At 56.3% G+C, this 18,242-nt stretch overlaps 2 protein-coding genes across 7 annotated transcripts in view; one reads left to right on the forward strand and one right to left on the reverse strand.

Moving 5' to 3' along the window:
* The first annotated feature begins 425 nt into the window (after positions 1 to 425).
* HSD3B7 (hydroxy-delta-5-steroid dehydrogenase, 3 beta- and steroid delta-isomerase 7) lies at positions 426 to 4,091 on the forward strand. Of its 5 annotated transcripts, none has more exons than XM_059036235.2 (7): positions 426 to 522; positions 900 to 1,067; positions 1,250 to 1,405; positions 1,704 to 1,812; positions 1,890 to 1,989; positions 2,340 to 2,502; positions 3,034 to 4,091. In XM_059036235.2, exons 1-7 carry the CDS (start codon positions 477 to 479, stop codon positions 3,447 to 3,449), a joined length of 1,158 nt encoding a protein of 385 aa, XP_058892218.1. In that variant the 5' UTR covers positions 426 to 476; the 3' UTR covers positions 3,450 to 4,091. The 5 variants fall into 5 exon arrangements, with proteins under 5 accessions (XP_058892218.1, XP_058892222.1, XP_058892221.1 ...); XM_059036239.2 differs by having other exon boundaries at positions 1,944 to 1,989; XM_059036238.2 differs by having other exon boundaries at positions 430 to 522; positions 948 to 1,067.
* A 109-nt stretch (positions 4,092 to 4,200) lies between these two features.
* The window catches only part of STX1B (syntaxin 1B), a 33,494-nt gene continuing 19,452 nt past the window's right edge, over positions 4,201 to 18,242 (reverse strand). For both annotated transcript variants that reach the window (XM_067013594.1, XM_059036267.2), the window contains exons 2-10: positions 14,201 to 14,275; positions 13,903 to 14,002; positions 13,740 to 13,814; positions 10,949 to 11,022; positions 10,435 to 10,543; positions 10,154 to 10,227; positions 8,113 to 8,250; positions 7,901 to 8,011; positions 4,201 to 7,644 (exon numbers count right to left, since the gene is read on the reverse strand). In XM_067013594.1, coding sequence (XP_066869695.1) covers positions 7,564 to 7,644; positions 7,901 to 8,011; positions 8,113 to 8,250; positions 10,154 to 10,227; positions 10,435 to 10,543; positions 10,949 to 11,022; positions 13,740 to 13,814; positions 13,903 to 14,002; positions 14,201 to 14,221 — 783 coding nt within the window. In that variant the 5' untranslated portion in view covers positions 14,222 to 14,275 and the 3' untranslated portion in view covers positions 4,201 to 7,563. The remainder of the gene's footprint in view (positions 7,645 to 7,900; positions 8,012 to 8,112; positions 8,251 to 10,153; positions 10,228 to 10,434; positions 10,544 to 10,948; positions 11,023 to 13,739; positions 13,815 to 13,902; positions 14,003 to 14,200; positions 14,276 to 18,242) is intronic.

Below are 18,242 nucleotides of genomic sequence, written 5' to 3' on the forward strand. Positions count from 1 at the left end.
GGCAAGATCCCAGACCTGCAGACTCAGCCACTATCATTCTGGGGCTGCAGACAGGTCGCAAGAGCCATCCAGAAATCCCCCGCCAAGGCCAGCCAGAGTGGGGCCAAGGTCAGGCCTCCCTTCCCTTCCCAGAACCACAGCTGCTGCTAGGCTTCTGGCCTCCTGGGAAATCCAGCAAGAGGGAAAGGTTGATACCATGCACTGGGAGTGAGGTCACCCTGCCTGCTCCATTCTGTGGCTGAAACCCCTACTCAGCACCCACCCAGCAGGCTCTGGCTCCCCCACCCCCCTTGCCCAAGTTTTGCTGGAACCAGATGCCAGTGCAGCCCGGAGCAGCCACCAGAGGGTGCCCTGTGGCAAGAGTGTGGGGGGCGGGAGAGGTGGAGGCTGGGCTGGTCTCTTGCTGGAATGGGCCGGGAGGGAGGAGGAGCTAGCGGAAGGGGACGGTGAGTCGCTGGCCCAGGAGCCTGTAGAAGATGGCCTCCGGTGGCCGGTTTGGGCGGCCTGGGACCGTGGCTGCAGGTAGGCAGTGGTGATGCCAGGGCCCGGGGGTCCCTTCCCCCAGTCCCAGCACTTTTCACCTTCTTCTACCCTGCCTCCCCAGCTCCCTGCCAACCACCCTTCGTTTTCTGTCTCAGAACCTCTCCCTCCACCTCAAACCCTGACCCCTTCCTGCACGCCAAGCCCTCCCCCTTATCTTGGTTACTGCAGCCGGCAGGGTCAGAGGGCAGGTAGCCTGGCCACTGCACCGACAGCTACAGCCTCCAGAAACAGCTCTGGGCCCTGGGTCACTGCTCCAGGCCACTCAGCCAGGGGCCCCTCCTAGGAGTCAAGGGGCCACTGGTGCTGGGGCAGTTGGCTGACAAGCCAGGCGCGCCAGTGTCTCTTTCCCCAGCCAGGCATGGCAGACTCTGCACAAGCCCAGAAGCTGGTGTACCTGGTCACAGGTGGCTGTGGCTTCCTGGGGGAACATGTGGTCCGCATGCTGCTGCAGCAGGAACCCCAGCTCCGTGAGCTGCGCATCTTTGACCTACACCTGGGTCCCTGGCTGGAGGAGCTGAAGACAGGTGACTGGTGGGGACGGGGTGGGGGTGGGGGCGGGGGAGGGTGTGGACTCCCTTTCTTGTGGAAAAGATGATGCCTGAGTCACACTGGGAAAATGTGGCTTCCAAGGGTGTGGGCCGAGCCCAGCAGCTGGCTGACGGCCTCAGCTCTGACATTGCCTCTGGCTGCCCCTACCCACTCCCAGGGCCCGTGCAGGTGACTGCCATCCAGGGGGACGTGACCCAGGCCCACGAGGTGGCAGCAGCTGTGGCCGGAGCCCACGTGGTCATCCACACAGCTGGGCTGGTGGACGTGTTTGGGAAAAGCAGTCCTGAGACCATCCATGAGGTCAACGTGCAGGGTGAGATGCTCTCTACCTGTTCTGCCAATGTCCTCAATACTCCCTGGCACATGGCCTGATCTTGGCTGCTTGTTTCCTGCCCCCCTCTTTGACCTTGACCTCTGTGATTCTCCTGTGACGATCTGTCCTGTGGACACTTCTGCCCCTGTCATGGCAGGCCGGCCCTCACTGACCTGCTGTGGTTCTCCCTGGGCCTGGGGAAAGAAGGCACATGTCCTCATCCAGCTTTGGGATGGGGAGGGGAAAGACGCTGAGGGGGAGGAAGCTTCAGCTTGGATACACCCCCGCCTTCCCCCAGGCACGCGGAATGTGATTGAGGCTTGTGTGCAGACTGGAACACGCTTCCTGGTCTACACAAGCAGCATGGAAGTTGTGGGTCCCAACATCAAAGGCCAGCCCTTTTACAGGTGAGCTGAGGTTCCCCCAATACTTCAAGGGCCCCATCTCCCCTCAGCATTAAGAATCTTCCCTCTTCTCCGACTAGGGGCAATGAGAATACCCCATACGAAGCGGTACACAGACACCCCTATCCTTGCAGCAAGGCCCTGGCTGAGCAGCTCGTCCTGGAAGCCAATGGGAGGAAGGTGAGACTGGAGAAGATGAGATGTAGGAGACGGGGGCGGAAAGGGCTGCCAGGCAGAGGCAGAGCCAGGGCCTGTGGGCTCCTTTTTTTTCTCCCTTTTGGCCGCACTACGCGGCATGTGGGATCTTAGTTCCCCCACCAGGGAATCGAACCCCAGCCCCCGGCGGTGGGAGGGCAGAGTCTTAACCACTGGGCCACCAGGGCAGCCCCTGGTTTTTTGTTTGTTCGTTTCTTACTGTGGGCTCCTTTGCCTCCTGCCCTGGATTCCTTCCATCTCCAGCTTGAGGAGATCAGGGCAGAGGGCAAACCACTGGGTCCTAGGTCTTAGCAGCGCCTGCCTTTTGCCCCCAGGTCCTCGGGGGGTTGCCCCTCGTGACATGTGCCCTGCGTCCCACCGGTATCTACGGCGAAGGCCACCAGATCATGAGGGACTTCTACCACCAGGGCCTGCGCCTGGGGGGTCGGCTCTTCCGGGCCATTCCAGCCTCTGTGGAGCATGGCCGGGTCTATGTGGGTGAGGCCCGGGCTAGGCGTTGGGGGAGGCTAAAAAAACAGGGCAGGACCCACATGGTCTGGGGCGAGGGGGTGTTCTATACTCTGGCTAAAAAAGGATGGTCTATACGTGGGCCGGAGCAGACTATGATATGTGGGCATCGTCTGCAGGGGCCACAGAGAAAACAGTGTCCATGCCAGTTGGGAAGGCTGAGATCAATACCGTGTCATAGGCTGAGGAAAGGGCTGCAGTTCTGTGAGCAGCATCCTCCCAGGAGAGGAGACGGGGAGCATCTACCCAGGACTAGCAGAAGGACTAGCATCCATCCAGGCTGGCCTGGGCGAGTAAATGGCTACAGGGGCCTGGGAGAAGGCAGCCTTCAGCAGGGCCGTAGTTATGTGGGCAGCATCTACATGGGCCCAAGGACGGGTGGCTTGTCCATGCCCTGGCCCAGAAGAGAGCAGTATCTACAGGGTTGCAAGGGCACTCACTCAAGGACATATCCGCCCCCGGTTCTCTCCTCGGCAACCCCTCTCCCCCCGCTACCCACAGGTAACGTGGCCTGGATGCACGTGCTGGTGGCCCGGGAGCTAGAGCACCGAGCTGCACTCATGGGTGGCCAGGTGTACTTCTGCTATGACAACTCACCTTACAAGAGCTATGAGGACTTCAACATGGAGTTCCTGGGCCCCTGTGGACTCCGGCTGGTGGGTACCCGCCCACTGTTGCCCTACTGGCTGCTGGTGTTTCTGGCTGCCCTTAACATCCTGCTGCAGTGGCTGCTGCGGCCGCTGCTGCTCTATGCGCCCCTGCTCAACCCCTACACGCTGGCTATGGCCAACACCACCTTCACCGTCAGCACCGACAAGGCTCGGCGCCATTTTGGCTATGAGCCCCTGTTCTCCTGGGAGGAGAGCCGGACCCGCACCATCCGCTGGGTGCAGGCCGTGGAGGGCTCAGCCCAGTGACGGTGGAGCTGGGCCTGGAGGCCAGCCTGGCACAGCCATCCAGGTCCAGAGCCCTCAGACCCTGGTGGGGAGGGAAGGCTGCATTCTAGAGCCGGAGGAGGGGTCTGGTGCCTGCCAGACTGGCTGTCCTAGAGTTCTCCACATTGTAATTCATGAGCCTTGAGCTTGTGTCCTAATACCCCTCCGTTCTAGGGCAGGGTTTTGGAGCAAGTGTGTCTTCACTCTCAACCCAGGCCTGACGGCTGTTTGGCGAGGCTCTGATTCCCCTGACGTTCTCAACGGTCCCATCCCATTTCTGGCTTTTCAAGCAGGAAGTGGGTAGAAGTTCCACAGGGCCTCATGCTGGACCTCAGATATCCAGGTTTGATCCTCAGACCTGGATTCAGAGTGAAGATGCTTTCTGGCTCCCCCCACCACCTTTGTTCCTCCTTGGGGGTCATAGCCCCATTATTTTAAAACATTTATTACCCTTGGACATTTATCTTTTAATTCTCTTCAACGAAGGCTGAGGAAATCTGTGTATTTTCACCTCTTGCCACCCCTCTACCCAAATCAGTTCCTGCAACACTGTTTGATCTCTGCCTGAGGATGCCCCAGTAATGCTGTACTAGTCCAAGCCCTGGATTAAAACTCCTTCTCCGAGCCCGTGTCCATCCACCTGTCCAGCTCCCACACCCGCCTCCCACCATGTCTCCCACTCCCCACGGCGCCCGTCCCGTGTGGGGACAGAAGGAAGTGAGCACACAGCACGCCCGCTGTTGGATTGGTTGCTATTTCTCCCGTCCCACGGGGCCCGACCCGGCCCGGGGTGGAGGTGAGGGGCTCTGGGGACAGGACATGCAGGGCTGGGAGGGGGGCAGAATTTTCCTGTGTTTTATCCATTTGCAACTTGGTCACCAATAGAGAGAAATGGGACTCTGAGGGCGAACAAGAGAGGGTGGCCTGGCTCTGGGCCCCCAGCCAGGCCCCAGGAGTCCTGTTCCCTCTGGGGAGGAGAGGGAAAGAGCTCTAGAAACCAACGGAGAAACAGAAGGGGCAGGGGCTCATGTCAGCAAACACGGCTATATCACGTGACACGCCAGCGACACAGAAACGCCAACGCACACGGCTGCACAGCAGGCAGGGGGGCGGGTGGGGGAGGAGGGAGCCGGGGGCCACCCATCTTGTCCTCTGCGGGGCAGGCTGGGGGTGGGGCAGGGTGAATGCATAGAACACATCATGTACACACGCTCGCGGCGTGGCAAGAGCGTGCATCAACCCACAGGCACATGGGACGGACACGCGGTGTGCTTCTTGAGAGGCAGGGGGAGGGAGAAAGGGGGAGGGGAAGCAGTGAGCCCTGGCCAGGTCCGGGACCACCCACAGGGCACACAGGGGCTTGATGGTTGTAGGTGCTTGGCGGGCGGGCAGCACACACTTGTCTGAGAACATGCAAAAGACACCAGCCCCCAGACAACATTCCAGGACACATACAGACACGGCAGCCAACAAGCAAACACATCATGTGATGTGTGGGACTTAGAGAAGCTGGGGCAGAAGAGACCCTCAGCGATGCTCTGGTCCATCTGAGGCCCAGAGATGGGCAGCTAGGACCTAATACCAGTCAAGGAGGCAGTTGCATCACTCCTGCCATGGCTCCACCCTTCTCCTTGTGGCCCCAAGGCTGTGGGAATTCCAGAAACGCCTGGTATGAAAGGGCATCCTGGCTGGACGGCAGGAAGGAAGGAAAACGGCTGGGGTGGGGGGTGCTGGGGCCTGCTCTGACGTCCCCAAAGAAGCCTGAGTGGGAGCAGGAGGGCTGCAGTCAGATACGGGGGCAAACTTCCTGTCCTGACAAAGGGCACTGTGGGAATGGACAGCCCACCTTGGGGGTTACATATATATATATATATATATATATGCCACACACAGGCAGGGCCCAGGCAGGTAGGGAAGAGGTTGGCTATCTGAGTTGGGGTGGGAGTGGGATACTATGTTCCAGAAGGTCACATCTGCACTGTCTCTCTCTCACACATACACGCTTCACATGAAGAGGGACTCCAGGTAACGATCTGCACACACACCCAAGTCCTCCACCCTGTGCATACGGATGTCGGACCCCAAGGCAGGGCGCATTCCTGTATTTGTGTGTTCAGTCCTGTATATGTGGGTCCATGTTCCTGGGCCAGTGGAGTGGGAGGCTTCTAACACTGTCCTTTGCCCACAAACCTCCCACCTGCCACCCAACGCACAAACCCACTCATGCATATGTTGTCTACGCAGCAAGGGGGGAGCTGGCCTCTTCCTCACCATCGGAAACTCAGGCCCGTGTCCCACCCTCAGTCTCAGCCTGCAGGGGAACAGCTATTGGTGACATTTCAGCAGATGTGTCCAGGGCATGGGCCCCAGGACTTAGCCCACTCCAGTACGTCGGAAATAAACAGTTCCCTAAATCCAAGGCTCCTGAGGCAAAGGCCAGGGCATCAGATGGGGCGGTGGGGGCCATCGCTGGCCTCTCTCAGTTCTGAGGTTAGTACTCAAGAATGTTCTCATTTCTGAAAGCCTGGGGCAGCCCTTGACATTCCCGTGATCAGTAACGTTTCCCATCAATAGCCCTTCCGGGAGGCATTCATGTGCAAACGAGTGCCTGCCTCAACAGGCACCGTGCCAGCGTCGGCACACGCCGGCTCCTGTGTGCCTGGGTGTGGCGGCACATGCCGGCTCCCGTGTGCATGTGTGTGCCTGGGTGTGGCCTCATCTGCCGTGGCGGCTGGGAGCACTCCGAGGTGTCCCGGCTTCCACACGTGCAGGCCTATTTGGCTGAGAAAGATAAGCACGTGGGCATGTACGCACAGGGGATCCGAGCACGCAGGGCAGGAAGCTGCAGTTGCACAATATTGATGTAGCAGCGTGTGGCCACACCAGATAGCGGCCAGCAGCTCTGGGGAGAAAGGGAGGGGGCAAATGATCTGGATAGACAAACCTGGATGGGGCACAGGTCCTTGAAGGTAAACGTGTGTGTATAATACACAGGGGGGTAGAAACACACTACGTAGAAATCCTCTACACACACACACAGACACACACACACACGCTCGCGCAGGCATACTCTAGATAGCGTAGAAATATAGATTTCTGTGCCCACCCAAAACAGGTGTCCAGTGCAAAATGTGGAGGGCTCTGTCTCAGGAGAAGACCTACCAACACTTCAGGCACATCCTAGACACACGCACACGCACACACACACACACGTCCCTCACATCACCTATTGGGGGAAATGCACATGGATATACAGGCCAAGCTAGGTTACTGACACGTGTATGCTTCCACTCACCTCGACTGAACTCCACACACACACACACGTGTTCCCCAGGACATGTCAGTCCCGGGGTGACTAAGCCAGGAGGGTTTGCTCAACATCACGTTGGGGTGTCTGCCATGGCCTGTGTGTGTGTGTTGTGCCTGGATCCTCTGGGAATGTTAGTGTGAGCCTCTGTACGCTCACAAACTGCCCCATCTGTAGCAGACATGGGGGAGGGGGCGTGTCAGTGGAGGAGGTGCTGTTACGTTGGATTTAAACACTCAAACACAAAATTCCATGTATGCAAACTGTGTGTCCACGGATCTGTGGCGCCACACACACACACACACACACACACACACACACACAGACACATACACACACCCCTATTCACAGAAGACAGAAGAGTGGGGCTTGATGGCTGCTGTGTCACATCCGGCCACAGTCTACACAACCCAGGGGAAGAGGGAAAGCTCAGACAACACACAGACTTGAGGTGGGGGGCAGAAAGGGCGATTTGGTGCTTCTACACACATCTACACACATACACACACACACACGCTGGGTGTCCACACGTCTCGAGCATGTGCCGGCGGCATGCATGTTGGTGTGCACGTGTAATCACGCCTGCTGCTATCTACGTGCGGGGGCGGGGGGTGGTCCATGGCAGGGGGAGGTCCAGGGACTCCAGGGTCTGACGGGCAGTAAAGGTTGCGGGTGCTGCCCGGGTCTGTCTTGAGGGTGAGCCTGGAGCAGGGGATGGAGTGAAGGGGTGGTGGGGGTATTGCTCCCAATGTGGTGGGGAAGGGTCTGGGAGGGACAGGGGTGGGGGGCCTACAAGCCCAGCGTCCCCCCAATGGATGACGCCAAGACCACCCCCAGCACCACACAGCAAATGATGATCATGATTTTCTTCTGCAGGCAGGAAGGGTGATAGGGAGGGAGGAGACAGAGAGACGGAGAGGTAAAGAGACAGACAAACGGACAGACAGATGAGGAGGAGAGTGTGAGGAAAAAGAAGAGGGGAGAGAAAACAGAAAAAGGAAGAGGTCAGAACCAGAGATAAGGCCTCTCACAGGATTTCCTCACTCACCTCAGCCCTGGCCTGAGCCCAGCCCCGCCCGCTCGGCTCCAGCCCACCTGCTCCACAGGCCCGCCTGCCCCCGCTCACCCTCCGGGCCTTGCTCTGATATTTCACAGCTTTCTTGGTGTCAGACACGGCTCGCTCCACGTAGTCCACGGAATGTTCCACATTATACTCAATGCGGTCAATCATTTCGCCCTGCAGAGGATATGTGCATAGGACGGGGTGGGAGCTGGGCTGGAAGAGGGGATCCCGGGGACCTGGGTGAGGTTCCCCAAGGGCTGTGGCAGAGGCAGTACCTGGCTCTCCACGAGCATGGCCATGTCCACAAACATGTCGTGCAGCTCGCGGATGCTGGTTTCCAGTTTGATGATCTCATTGTGTCTCGTCTCGATTTCGTTCAGCGCCTGCTTTGTCATCTGTGAGTCCATTTTGATCTAGGGTGAAAGGGGAGGGGCAGGGGTGAAGAGGGAGGAGAGCTGCAGACCACCCTTCACTCCCAGAAGAGATTGGATTCTGCAGCCAGAGCGTCTGGGTTCGAATCTGGCTGGTGGTTACTAGCCGTAACTACGGACAAATTATTTAACCTCTTCAGGCCTCAGTTTCCCCACCTAGAAAACGCAGATACTTCACACCTCACAAGGTTGTGTGAAGATTAAGTGAATGACTATGTGTGTATCAATTCGAATCGTACCTGGCACACAGGAAGCACTAAAGAGGCATTTGTTAAATTACAAGAAGGAAAAACTTGCCCTGAGCCCGCCATCTCAGCCCAGGACTGTCTCTATCACACACACCAGGGAGGCCCTGGGAAGGGAGACAGGGGTCCTGGACCCCTGTCAGGATTGGGGGCCACCATCTGGTCAAAGGCAGACAGGATCATGGAAGGGGACACAGCAGAGAGTGGCAAGCAGAAAAGGAGGCCCAGATGAGAAGGCAGTGTGCCCTGGAGCCCCCATGATATGGGCCGGGGGAGAAAGAATAAGGAAATGCTCTGCAGCCCTCAAGAGTTACTGGGAGACAGACTCTAACCCACAGTCAGATATACCTCCTCCCCACGGAAGCCAGACCACTCACTTTCCAAACCACTCACTGTTTAGACCACATCCAGCCACTCTTCTGCTCTAAAGTCCTCCAAGGCTCCTCACCCACCACAGGCTACATACCTTTACCTTAGCAGTCAAGGCCCCATCTCCCTTTCTGTCCTCATCTCCCCAAATCCTAAGAGCCCAAATCATCCGATGGCTCTTTGGCAAGTGGTCCACTCTCCCCGTTTTTGTTCAGTCTGTCCCCTTTGTCTGGAATGTCCTTTGCCCATCTCCCCATGTCCAAATGCTCCCTGTCTCTTAAGGCACACAACTCAATGCCACCTCCCCCAGGAAGCCTTTCCCTACCCTAGAAGTTAACTACTACCTTAGGGCCTGTCTGCATCTTGTTCAGCCCTCAGGCAAGGTACCGACCACCACCCTGCATCGTAAGTAATCATGGTGGGTTAACTGGCGGGGATCAGCTCTATCCCCTTAGAACCACTCCCCAGGTTTCCCTCCACTCTCAGACAGGCTGACAGCCTGGGCAGAGCTGTTTGGGAGGGCTCCAGGCTAACTGGCCCATTATCAATTAGCTCAAAGCTAATTTAACAAAGATCAATTCTCTAAATAACAATTTGCTGGAAACTGCTAGACAGTCACTGAACATATTTTAATGCTGGTCTAGAAACCTAAACCAGAGTCATTCTGCCACCAGAAACAGAAAGGGAGACAGAACCTGTCAGCCAGGGCAAAAGTCAAGAAAGAGAAAGAAGAACTACAGCTGGGGAAAGCCCATCTCTTTCACATATAAGATGACAAGCGCAGGGCAGTGTGCAAAACTTCAGCAAAACTAAAACTGAGTTTTTGAAAACCTTCAGAATGTAGGCAAATTAGTCACTTGGTGAAATGACCCGCAGCACTAGGGAGAAGTGTGTCTTAGCACTGAAGAGTCCTGACTGCGGATTCAGACCCTTGCTCTGCCTGTAGCTGTGTGACCTCGGCAAGTCATTTAACCTTTCTGGATCAGATTACCTCCTCTGTGAAACACGACTCCCTCAGACGCTTGTGGTGAGGATTAAATGAGTTTAGTAGGTAAATGTAAATACAGTCAGTGCTTAGAACGGTGCCTGGCACCTTACTGTTTGCCATTTTTATGAGAGTACTTCCTGCTCTGCCCCCATGGAATTCCCCAGTTCAGACTTCCCGATGCTTGTTATTTCAGGGCGGACTTAGGACCTTGAGTTCAGCCTACGCTTGGGAAGGAAAGGCGAATGCTTTCCAAAAACAGACCCCACCCCGACGCGGGGCTCACATCGTCAGTGAAGATGGCCAACTTCCCACTCTCCAGCATGTCTTCCAGTTCTTCGTTGGTCGTGGTCCTTCCAGCTGTGGGGAGAAAGGACTCCCTGCTCAGCGACTGGGCCAGCCTGGACACCTAAGGTGGTGGGATGTGGCAGGGACCCGGAAGCCCACCCTCCCATCTGGCCTCAGGCCACGAGTCCCCTCCACGGAGGCGAAGGGCCTGGAAGGAGTATGGGACAGGTCTGGGGAGTTTGCGGGGTGGGGGTGGGGGTTGGGAGATGTCACACGCACTGATCTCCAGCTGCCTCTGGATCCGGTCCTTGCAGCGGTCCCGGTACTTGGACTGAGTCGCGTTATATTCAGTCATTACCTCCACGAACTTTCGGGAGAGTGTGGAGTGCTGCGGTGGGGGATACAGACACATCAGGAGGCAGGAAGCAGAGACCGTGGAGGGATGGAGTGGGCGGGAGGGGCTGAGTTAGCCTACGGCCCCTTCTTCAGCTCGTGCCACGATCCCAAGCCCTCGCAAGTGTGCAGTCCCGTACCCCAGCACCCCCATCCTACGCCCAAGCCAGCCAAGGCCGGGCTAGGGCACTGAGATGTAGCCCTGTTCCGACCTCCGCTGTGGTCCCGCCCCAAGCCCCGCCTCTGCCCAGGCTCCCCCTTGGCCACGCCCCACGCTAGTGCCTGCTCTGGCCCGCCCACGCCCAACAGGCAGGGCTCCAGCCTGGGCCCCTCCCCTGTCCGGTCCAGTGCGTTTTGGTCCCGGCCCTGACCCTGACCGTGCCTGGCCGCTGCCTCCTACCTGGGTCTTGCGGATGCGCAGGTCCGCAGAGGAACGATTCAGCCCCTCCTCCTGTTCAATGCTTTGCTCGATCGCTGCGGGAGAGAGGACGCAGTGACTGGAGGGCGGGAGTCTGGGACAGATGAAGGGTGGACACCCCGAGGCAGGCCCCCCAGCCCAGTGAACGGATGTCATACCCAGGCGAGGGCAGACAGTAAAGACTCTAGCCTGGGGAGGCAGGAGGCCAGCAGATAAAGGGACCAATGTTTGAGGGGGCCTGGAAACCAGGTAGGAGGGGATATTGAGGGTCAGTCGGTCACCAGACAGAAGGGGGCTATCTGTTCTGGTGGAAGGATTGCGTCGTGGAAAATCTCACAGCTATAACTCCTGCCCAGCCCCGCAGTCCACATCCCCTGTATGGGAGGCGGGAGAACTCTCTGCTTTTTGCAGCCTCAGAAAAGGGTCAGGAACCCACCCTGGGATTTTTCTGGTAGAGGGCAAGCACTTTCAAGTGGGTCAGGTTCTAGTGGCCGCCCTTTCCTTGGAAAATTCTAGGGTAAGTGGATGGATGTTCCAACAGAGAAAATAGCTCCCCCCTGCCTTACAAAGTGATCCCTGTCCCAGGCATCCCCACTTCTAAAGGATGTTCTGGAAAAGCACACAGATTAACTGGGATTACTGCTTCTAGATCATGCACTCCCCACACTTATTCAGATTTTCTAAAAAAGAGCTTGAGGGTAAGATCCACTGTGCTCGGAAAATGCAGCAGGGATGAATCACCGGCCCCTCCAGACCTGGAAGAGCCTCCAGGCCACTCCCGAGAACATTGCTTCTCCATTCTTGGCAGCGGTGGAGGTACGGTGCTGGATGGTACCCCAACGCCCCCCCGCCAGCGATGGCGGGCCAGTGACTGCGCGACAGCTCTGGACCAGCTGTTACGGGAAAAGTCCAGAAACACACACCCAGGAATGTTGGAATCTCTGGCCCAGACTGGGACCCTGTTGTCAGACTTGGGGCTGGGGCCAAGCCCAGGAGGAAGGGATCCTTTACAGGGTCTTATTGACTTCTTACAGTAATCCTGGGAGTTCAGTGATAGCAGTCCAGGTTTCAGACTAGAAACTGAGGTTGAAATAGAGAAAACAACTCATTCAAGGTCACACACAATGCCGGAGCTCATGCCACCACAGAGCTGGAGAAAGATGGAGAAGATGATCTCCCTTTTTCTGGAGCTCTCAAGGGTCAGCTCCTCTGAGCCACTGCCACTTTTCCTAGCTTCTTTCTTGGTCTATTCCTGAACTCCTAAACCATACAGCCCTCCTCATGGTCTTATAAAGAGTGTTAATGTCAGAGCTCAGTGGGCTCAAAGAAATTGCTGAGCCCAAGGATTTTTAAACTTGTGTCCCACGGAACCCTGCTTCTGAGAAGGAACCTCAGAGGGGTCTGTTGCTGGGAGTGATGAGGAGGCTAGGCAGGTAGGGCTCTGGGTCTCCCAACCCCAGGTCAGCCAGAACAGCCTGACTTTTATGTGTTGTACGTATTGGAATTTGGAGTAAGACTTCACTTAGGAAAAAAAAGATTTTGCTACCAAAAAAACAAAAACAAACAAACAACAACAACATCTAGCGCTTTTTTTTTTTTTTTTGTCAGTACGCGGGCCTCTCACTGCTGCGGCCTCTCCTGTTGCGGAGCACAGGCTCCGGACGCGCAGGCTCAGCGGCCGTGGCTCACGGGCCCAGCCGCTCCGCGGCATGTGGGATCTGCCCGGACCGGGGCACGAACCCGCGTCCCCTGCATCAGCAGGCGGACTCGCAACCACTGCGCCACCAGGGAAGCCCCAACATCTAGCTTTGAAATTGCTTTAGTAGTTCTTACTGTACTGATGAGGAACTGAGGGTAGGGTACTTGTCCAGAATGAGCTGGTGATGCAAGTGGGCTCCCTCTGTCTGGATTTGCAATCAGTGTGCTCCCAGTTTGGATCACTTTGCTTTCTAGCACGCTCTCCTGAGTGCAAAGCACTCTCCTGAGTGCTTACAGATCAGCACTGGAGGCTCACATATGGCCTCCTGTTGAGTCCAGGAGGGCAGGGAGTCCCTGTCCTCATCTCTCTGGACCAAGGTCATTTGTGCTCAGGGCCAGGCATCTGACATGACTCCTTTCCCCCGAAGCCCAGCGATGTGCCTCAAGGTGCTTGGCAAATGTTTTCTGATGCTGAATTACCGTGAGCCTACAAATTAGCATCACGGTAACACTGCTATTCCCCTGGCACCAGCAGACAAGGAGGTTCCCAACCCACAGCGATTTGGGGGAAGGTGGTTATTACCAGCACCCAAGTCCTTAAATTAGAGTCAATACGTGAGCATTTGGCAAGTCCCTCCTGAAAGTTTGCCAGCCCCTGATGTCAGCCACACAGTCCAATCTGTCCTGCGCTAAGGATACCAATTCAGAAGCATTTGCTGAGCCCACCTACTGGGTGCTTAGCGCTATGTCCGGCAACTGTTCTGGAGAAATGAGGCCTTCGTGAAACTAAAGCCACCTGGAAGACTGTATTTTCCTGATGGACCTTCCTGCTGATGGAACCAGCAGAGCTCAGGTGTAATTTGGACAGAAAGCCTCCTCTCTCTCATTTCCCTGTCATGTCTGTATCTTTCTCCAAGGCATCTGGAGCAAGTTGGGAAATCTCAGGTTTTAGGCTTTCTCAGTGTTTAGGAATCTGGCTCCTGGAAGTCTGTAGACATTCCTCATAGAGAGGCCTGTTTAATCCAATGGAGGGCAGAGTTTTTTTCCTCCTTAGGCAGGGGATGGCATTCCTCACCTTTCAACTTGGATCGAACCTTGTTGGCCGTCTTCTTGATGTCTGCAGTGAGGTCCTCCAGCTCCTGTTTGGTCTCTGAAGGGAGGGGAGGGGCAGGTGAGATGTCTGGGTGGGACCCCAGACTCCTGCCACCAGCCCCCGACCACCCGGCAGCAGCACTTACTCTCATCCGGGTTGGGGGCGGCCAGGATGGCACTATGCTGTTTTTTCACTTGTTCCACATCCTCTGACAGCTTCTCGATGCAGCCCCGGATCTCTTCCACCTGGAGCAGCAAATCGGCTATACCCAGCCAAGTCGTCGGGCCAGACAAAGGGATTCAGGGGGCTCAGTCAGGGTTCAGAGAAACGGGCCAGACCCAGAGGGGCTGGTAAAAGGCCAAGGGGATGGAGGAGTAGAGAGGAGGGTGGGGGCCGGGAGCCGGGGAGAAGGAAGTTGTCGGCTGGGGGCCAGGTTCTGTTACCTGTTCAAAGAACTCATCCATGAAGTGGTCCCGGTCCACATGGACCACCTCCTCCTCATCATCGCTGTCTTTCGCCTGGGAGGCAAAGAAAGGCAGTCTGTGCACAATCCCGATGCTCCCAGCTCTGGGCTCAGAGCGGGCGTGCTGGGAAGGGTCACATGCAGGGGGCCAGGGCACCAAGCAGTCACAACGAGTACTGGGTGTCTTGCGGCACAGAGTCCCGGAGGCCGGGTACCTGACAGCCCAAAGGACACCTTGGAGGGAATTAGCCAAAGGCACCGTTTCAGGGGTAGACGTGTTCCTGTGAGCGCAGTCACCCTGGAGGCGGGTGGCGCTCTGGACAGATGCTTTAACCAACCAGTATGGAAGTATTTCGATATTGTAACGACCAGCTAAATGTCAGCCTTGCAGTAATTGGCTCTGGGCTGCGAGAAGGGGTCTGGAATAGCGTCCTAGGAGCCTGACCCCCCCCCCTCCACCATCCACCCAGCCGCTCCTGCCAGGCTTCAATTTGCTCCCTTCTCTTCCCCTCCAGCTTCCAACGCGACCAGCCACGTCCCCTATGCAAGGTCACTTCACTGCTAGCGGCAGGCGCCAAGTTGAGCAAGCGGTCGGCCAGGGGAGGGCTGGATGAGAGACACAGTCAGCACCCCGGCCTCCCTCCTCGCACCCACTCTCTTCCCCTACCCCCACTCTCCTCGTGTATTCACTTGCTTTCATCCAGCCTCTTCCAACTTCACACCCACCTACTCTCACTTGCTTGGATTTCCCAGTTGCAACCTGCAGCTGCTCAGCCCTCCACCCCCAGGGCTCAGAGACACAAGGGATTTACCCACCCACACCGCCACTGCCGCCACCAGACAGGCCAGTGACATAGACAGAAGGGCTGACACACAAGGCACACAGAAATAGGTCCACTGACACCCACACAGACCCACAGCAAAGCTGCCTGCTGACACATGTGGACACACAGACGTGCAGCGGCCCCTCTGCCCCCAGGGACATTCGGGAGGGCCCTCTGGGGCTCTCCTCCCAGCCTCTCTGCGGATCCGGTCTGCACACTCACTCAGAGCTGGGAACGAGGAAAGGGGGTAAGGAAGGGCTCCCCAATGCTCCCAACTCCAGTCTCAAGACTCTGCTCGGGACAGAAGTCTGAGGGCAAAAGCTGAGCCCATCAAGCTTAATTACATCTGGGGCCCTAATCAGCCTCCATGGAAACTTAAAACAGTTCACCCTGATTTCCAGAAGAAACCGAGCCATAACTCAGACAGAATCTCATGACCAGAGCCTGAATGAGATCAAGATAGGATCCACACAGCGTCTAGCGGGGGGTATTGCCATTTGGGATCTAAAGAGAAGAGAGCTTGCACAGGGCCTCGACAGGGTCCGAGCAGATCGCAGACAGGACCTGACAGAAACCAGACAGCTCAGACCAAACCGACTCTGCAGACAGATCGCAGACAGCTCAGATCGAACCTAGACAGAGCCAGATGGGACCTAGATGTGATCTAGACAGCCAAGTGAACTTAGAATCAGAGGGTCCCGACAGCACCCCGAGGAACCGTGAGCACAGAGACATCCAGCTGGACCCTCTCGAAGGTACCCCAGCTTCCCACCCAAGCCCGGCTCAGATGGTCCCCAGGGATCCTCCCTCCCCATGTTGGGGAATGCCTTCAGCACTTCCATTTAAGCTCCAAATATCTCCCAGGAAAGGGAGGCTCTTCTTTCTCTGCCCACTAGTAAGACATGCCAGGCTGCAAGGAAGAGCCCAGACAGGAAGCCAGCTGTTCTAGCCTCCATTTGAGCTGCCCCCAGAAGGAGGGGTGGTACCAGGTGGGGCTTGGGGACCCTGATGGGCCTCCTGGCTTCTCAAGCTTCCCCCTGACCCGGAACCCCACCAACAGACCTTGGCTCCATGAGGCTCTGGGATGCCCGGCTCATCTCTGAGGACCCACCGGCCTCCCACGTTCTATCCTCAAAAAGCCAAGCCAGTTGCCTCACGAGCTTCCCCTTCCCCTAGAGCCAACCTGCAGCTGCTCAGCCCTCCACCCGCCAGGGCTCAGAGACACACAAGGGATTTACCCACCCACACCGCCACCGCCGCCTCTGTCCCTTCTCTGCCTTCAAGCACTTGGCCCTCAGCTTGGCTGCCCACAGGTCATGAGGCCTTCGCTGGCCCAGGTATCGGGGAACTTTCCTGTTGTCTCTTTCCCCTCCCCAGGCTGACTTTAGACTTCCTCAAGTCTCATTTCTCTCCCTCTCTCCTTTGGTTCCCAGGGCCAGATCCCTGATTCTGTCCTGGGGTGTCCCTGGCTGCCTGTTTACTTGCCCTTGAGAGAGGAGGAAAGGTAGAGTGCCCAAGGACGACTTAGTCGGTGTAATCATTACGGACAGCTGACAGCTAAGTCCTCTCCAGTTGACAGACACTTTTACATCTATAATCTCTCCTGCTCCTCACTACCACAGCCCTCGAGAAAATCTGTCCCCATTTCACAGAGGAGGGGAACAGGAGGTCTGAGGGGGAAGAGGAAATGGACTTGCTCAGGGCACCCAGGCTGAAAGGGGCCAGGAAATCAGAGACATCTAAGACATGCCTCCTCCCACATCCCCTCCTTTCTTTCTTTTTTTTTTTTTTTTTTTTTCTTTTTGGCATCGCTGTGCAGCATGTGGGATCTTAGTTCCCTGACCAGGGACAAACCCGGGCCCCCTGCATTGGGAGCAGGGAGTCTTAACCACTGGACCACCAGGGACGTCCCTCCCGTAGCCCCTTCTGAGGCTTGAGGCCAGGCTGCCTCCTACTGGCCACTCTGCCACCAGAGATTTCCCTTCTCAGGTCCCCTCCTGATAAGGCACAATCTGGGCGAGGCTCTGCGCCCCGAAAACCTAGCAAAATTCTCGCGTGTGATAGCACCTTTGGCCTAGGTCTTGCATTCTTGTTATCTCGTTTAATCTTCATTAAAGCTCCGTAAGGACCATCGGTCAACATAACTATAATTGTGGAAAACATTTACACAGCATTTGATAACGTGCTGGGCACTGTTCTAAAGCATACTGTGTTTATTTATCCATTTCATTCTTACAATAGCTGCCTTCTATAGATAGGGAAACTGAGTCACAGAGAGGCTAACGAGCTTGCCCAGGTCAGCAGCTGGAAGGCCACACACCTTCTTCCCTCTGAGTTTCAGTCTCTGCATTTGCTGAATGGCAAGAAAGTCCTCCCTAAATGGTGGGAGAAGGAGGCCGTGAGACGAGGCAGTAAAAATGCCTGATGCTGCCTGAGAGAATAAGTGCTCAGCGAGGCTTGGCTGTTACCCACTGCCTCTCCCAGGTTACAGATGAGGAAACAGGGTCAGAGAGGTTGCCTGACCCTCCTAAGGCTGCACAGGAAATAAGGCCGGAGGTGGGACCTGAATTGTCCTGGTGCTAAATCTCAGGCTCTTTCCCTTCTGTCTCTCTATTCCTTCCTGGCCCCTAAAGAGTCTGCTCTGCTGTGTCCTCAGTACCACTGAACTCCTGTGGCTGAGACAGAAAACCAGTAAGATGTGCCAGGCTGCAAGGAAGAGCCCAGACAGGAAGCCAGCTGTTCTAGCCTCCATTTGACTTGCTGTGTGACTCTCAGACCCTCTCTGGGCCCCGGCTTATCTGTGAAATGCGCGGGCCCTCCCTGCTCTGGGGTGTGTGTGTTTCTTAATGAGCACGGCCTCCACGTCTGGAAGAAGCTGGCCAGCCTGAAAGAAAACAGGCTGAGGGCAAATGAGACTACCTCAGAAAAGATGAACAAATGTCCTCCCATCCACTTTATGGACAATTCAAGCCTCAGTTTCCCCCTGTGCGAAATGAAGAAAGTAAGAATCATATATACCCGACAAGGAGGTAGCAATTACCATGTGTCGGGCTCTGTTACAAGTGCTTTGCATTTCTCGTTTAATCCTTACAGCCACTCACTCCATGAAGTAGATACTCTTCTTATTCCCATCTGATGGATGAGGCAGAGAGAGATTAAGTAATTTGCCTACGATCATACAGCTGATGGGGTGCTGAC

This window comes from Kogia breviceps, chromosome 14, assembly GCF_026419965.1.
Source record: "Kogia breviceps isolate mKogBre1 chromosome 14, mKogBre1 haplotype 1, whole genome shotgun sequence".
NCBI lineage: Eukaryota > Metazoa > Chordata > Mammalia > Artiodactyla > Physeteridae > Kogia > Kogia breviceps.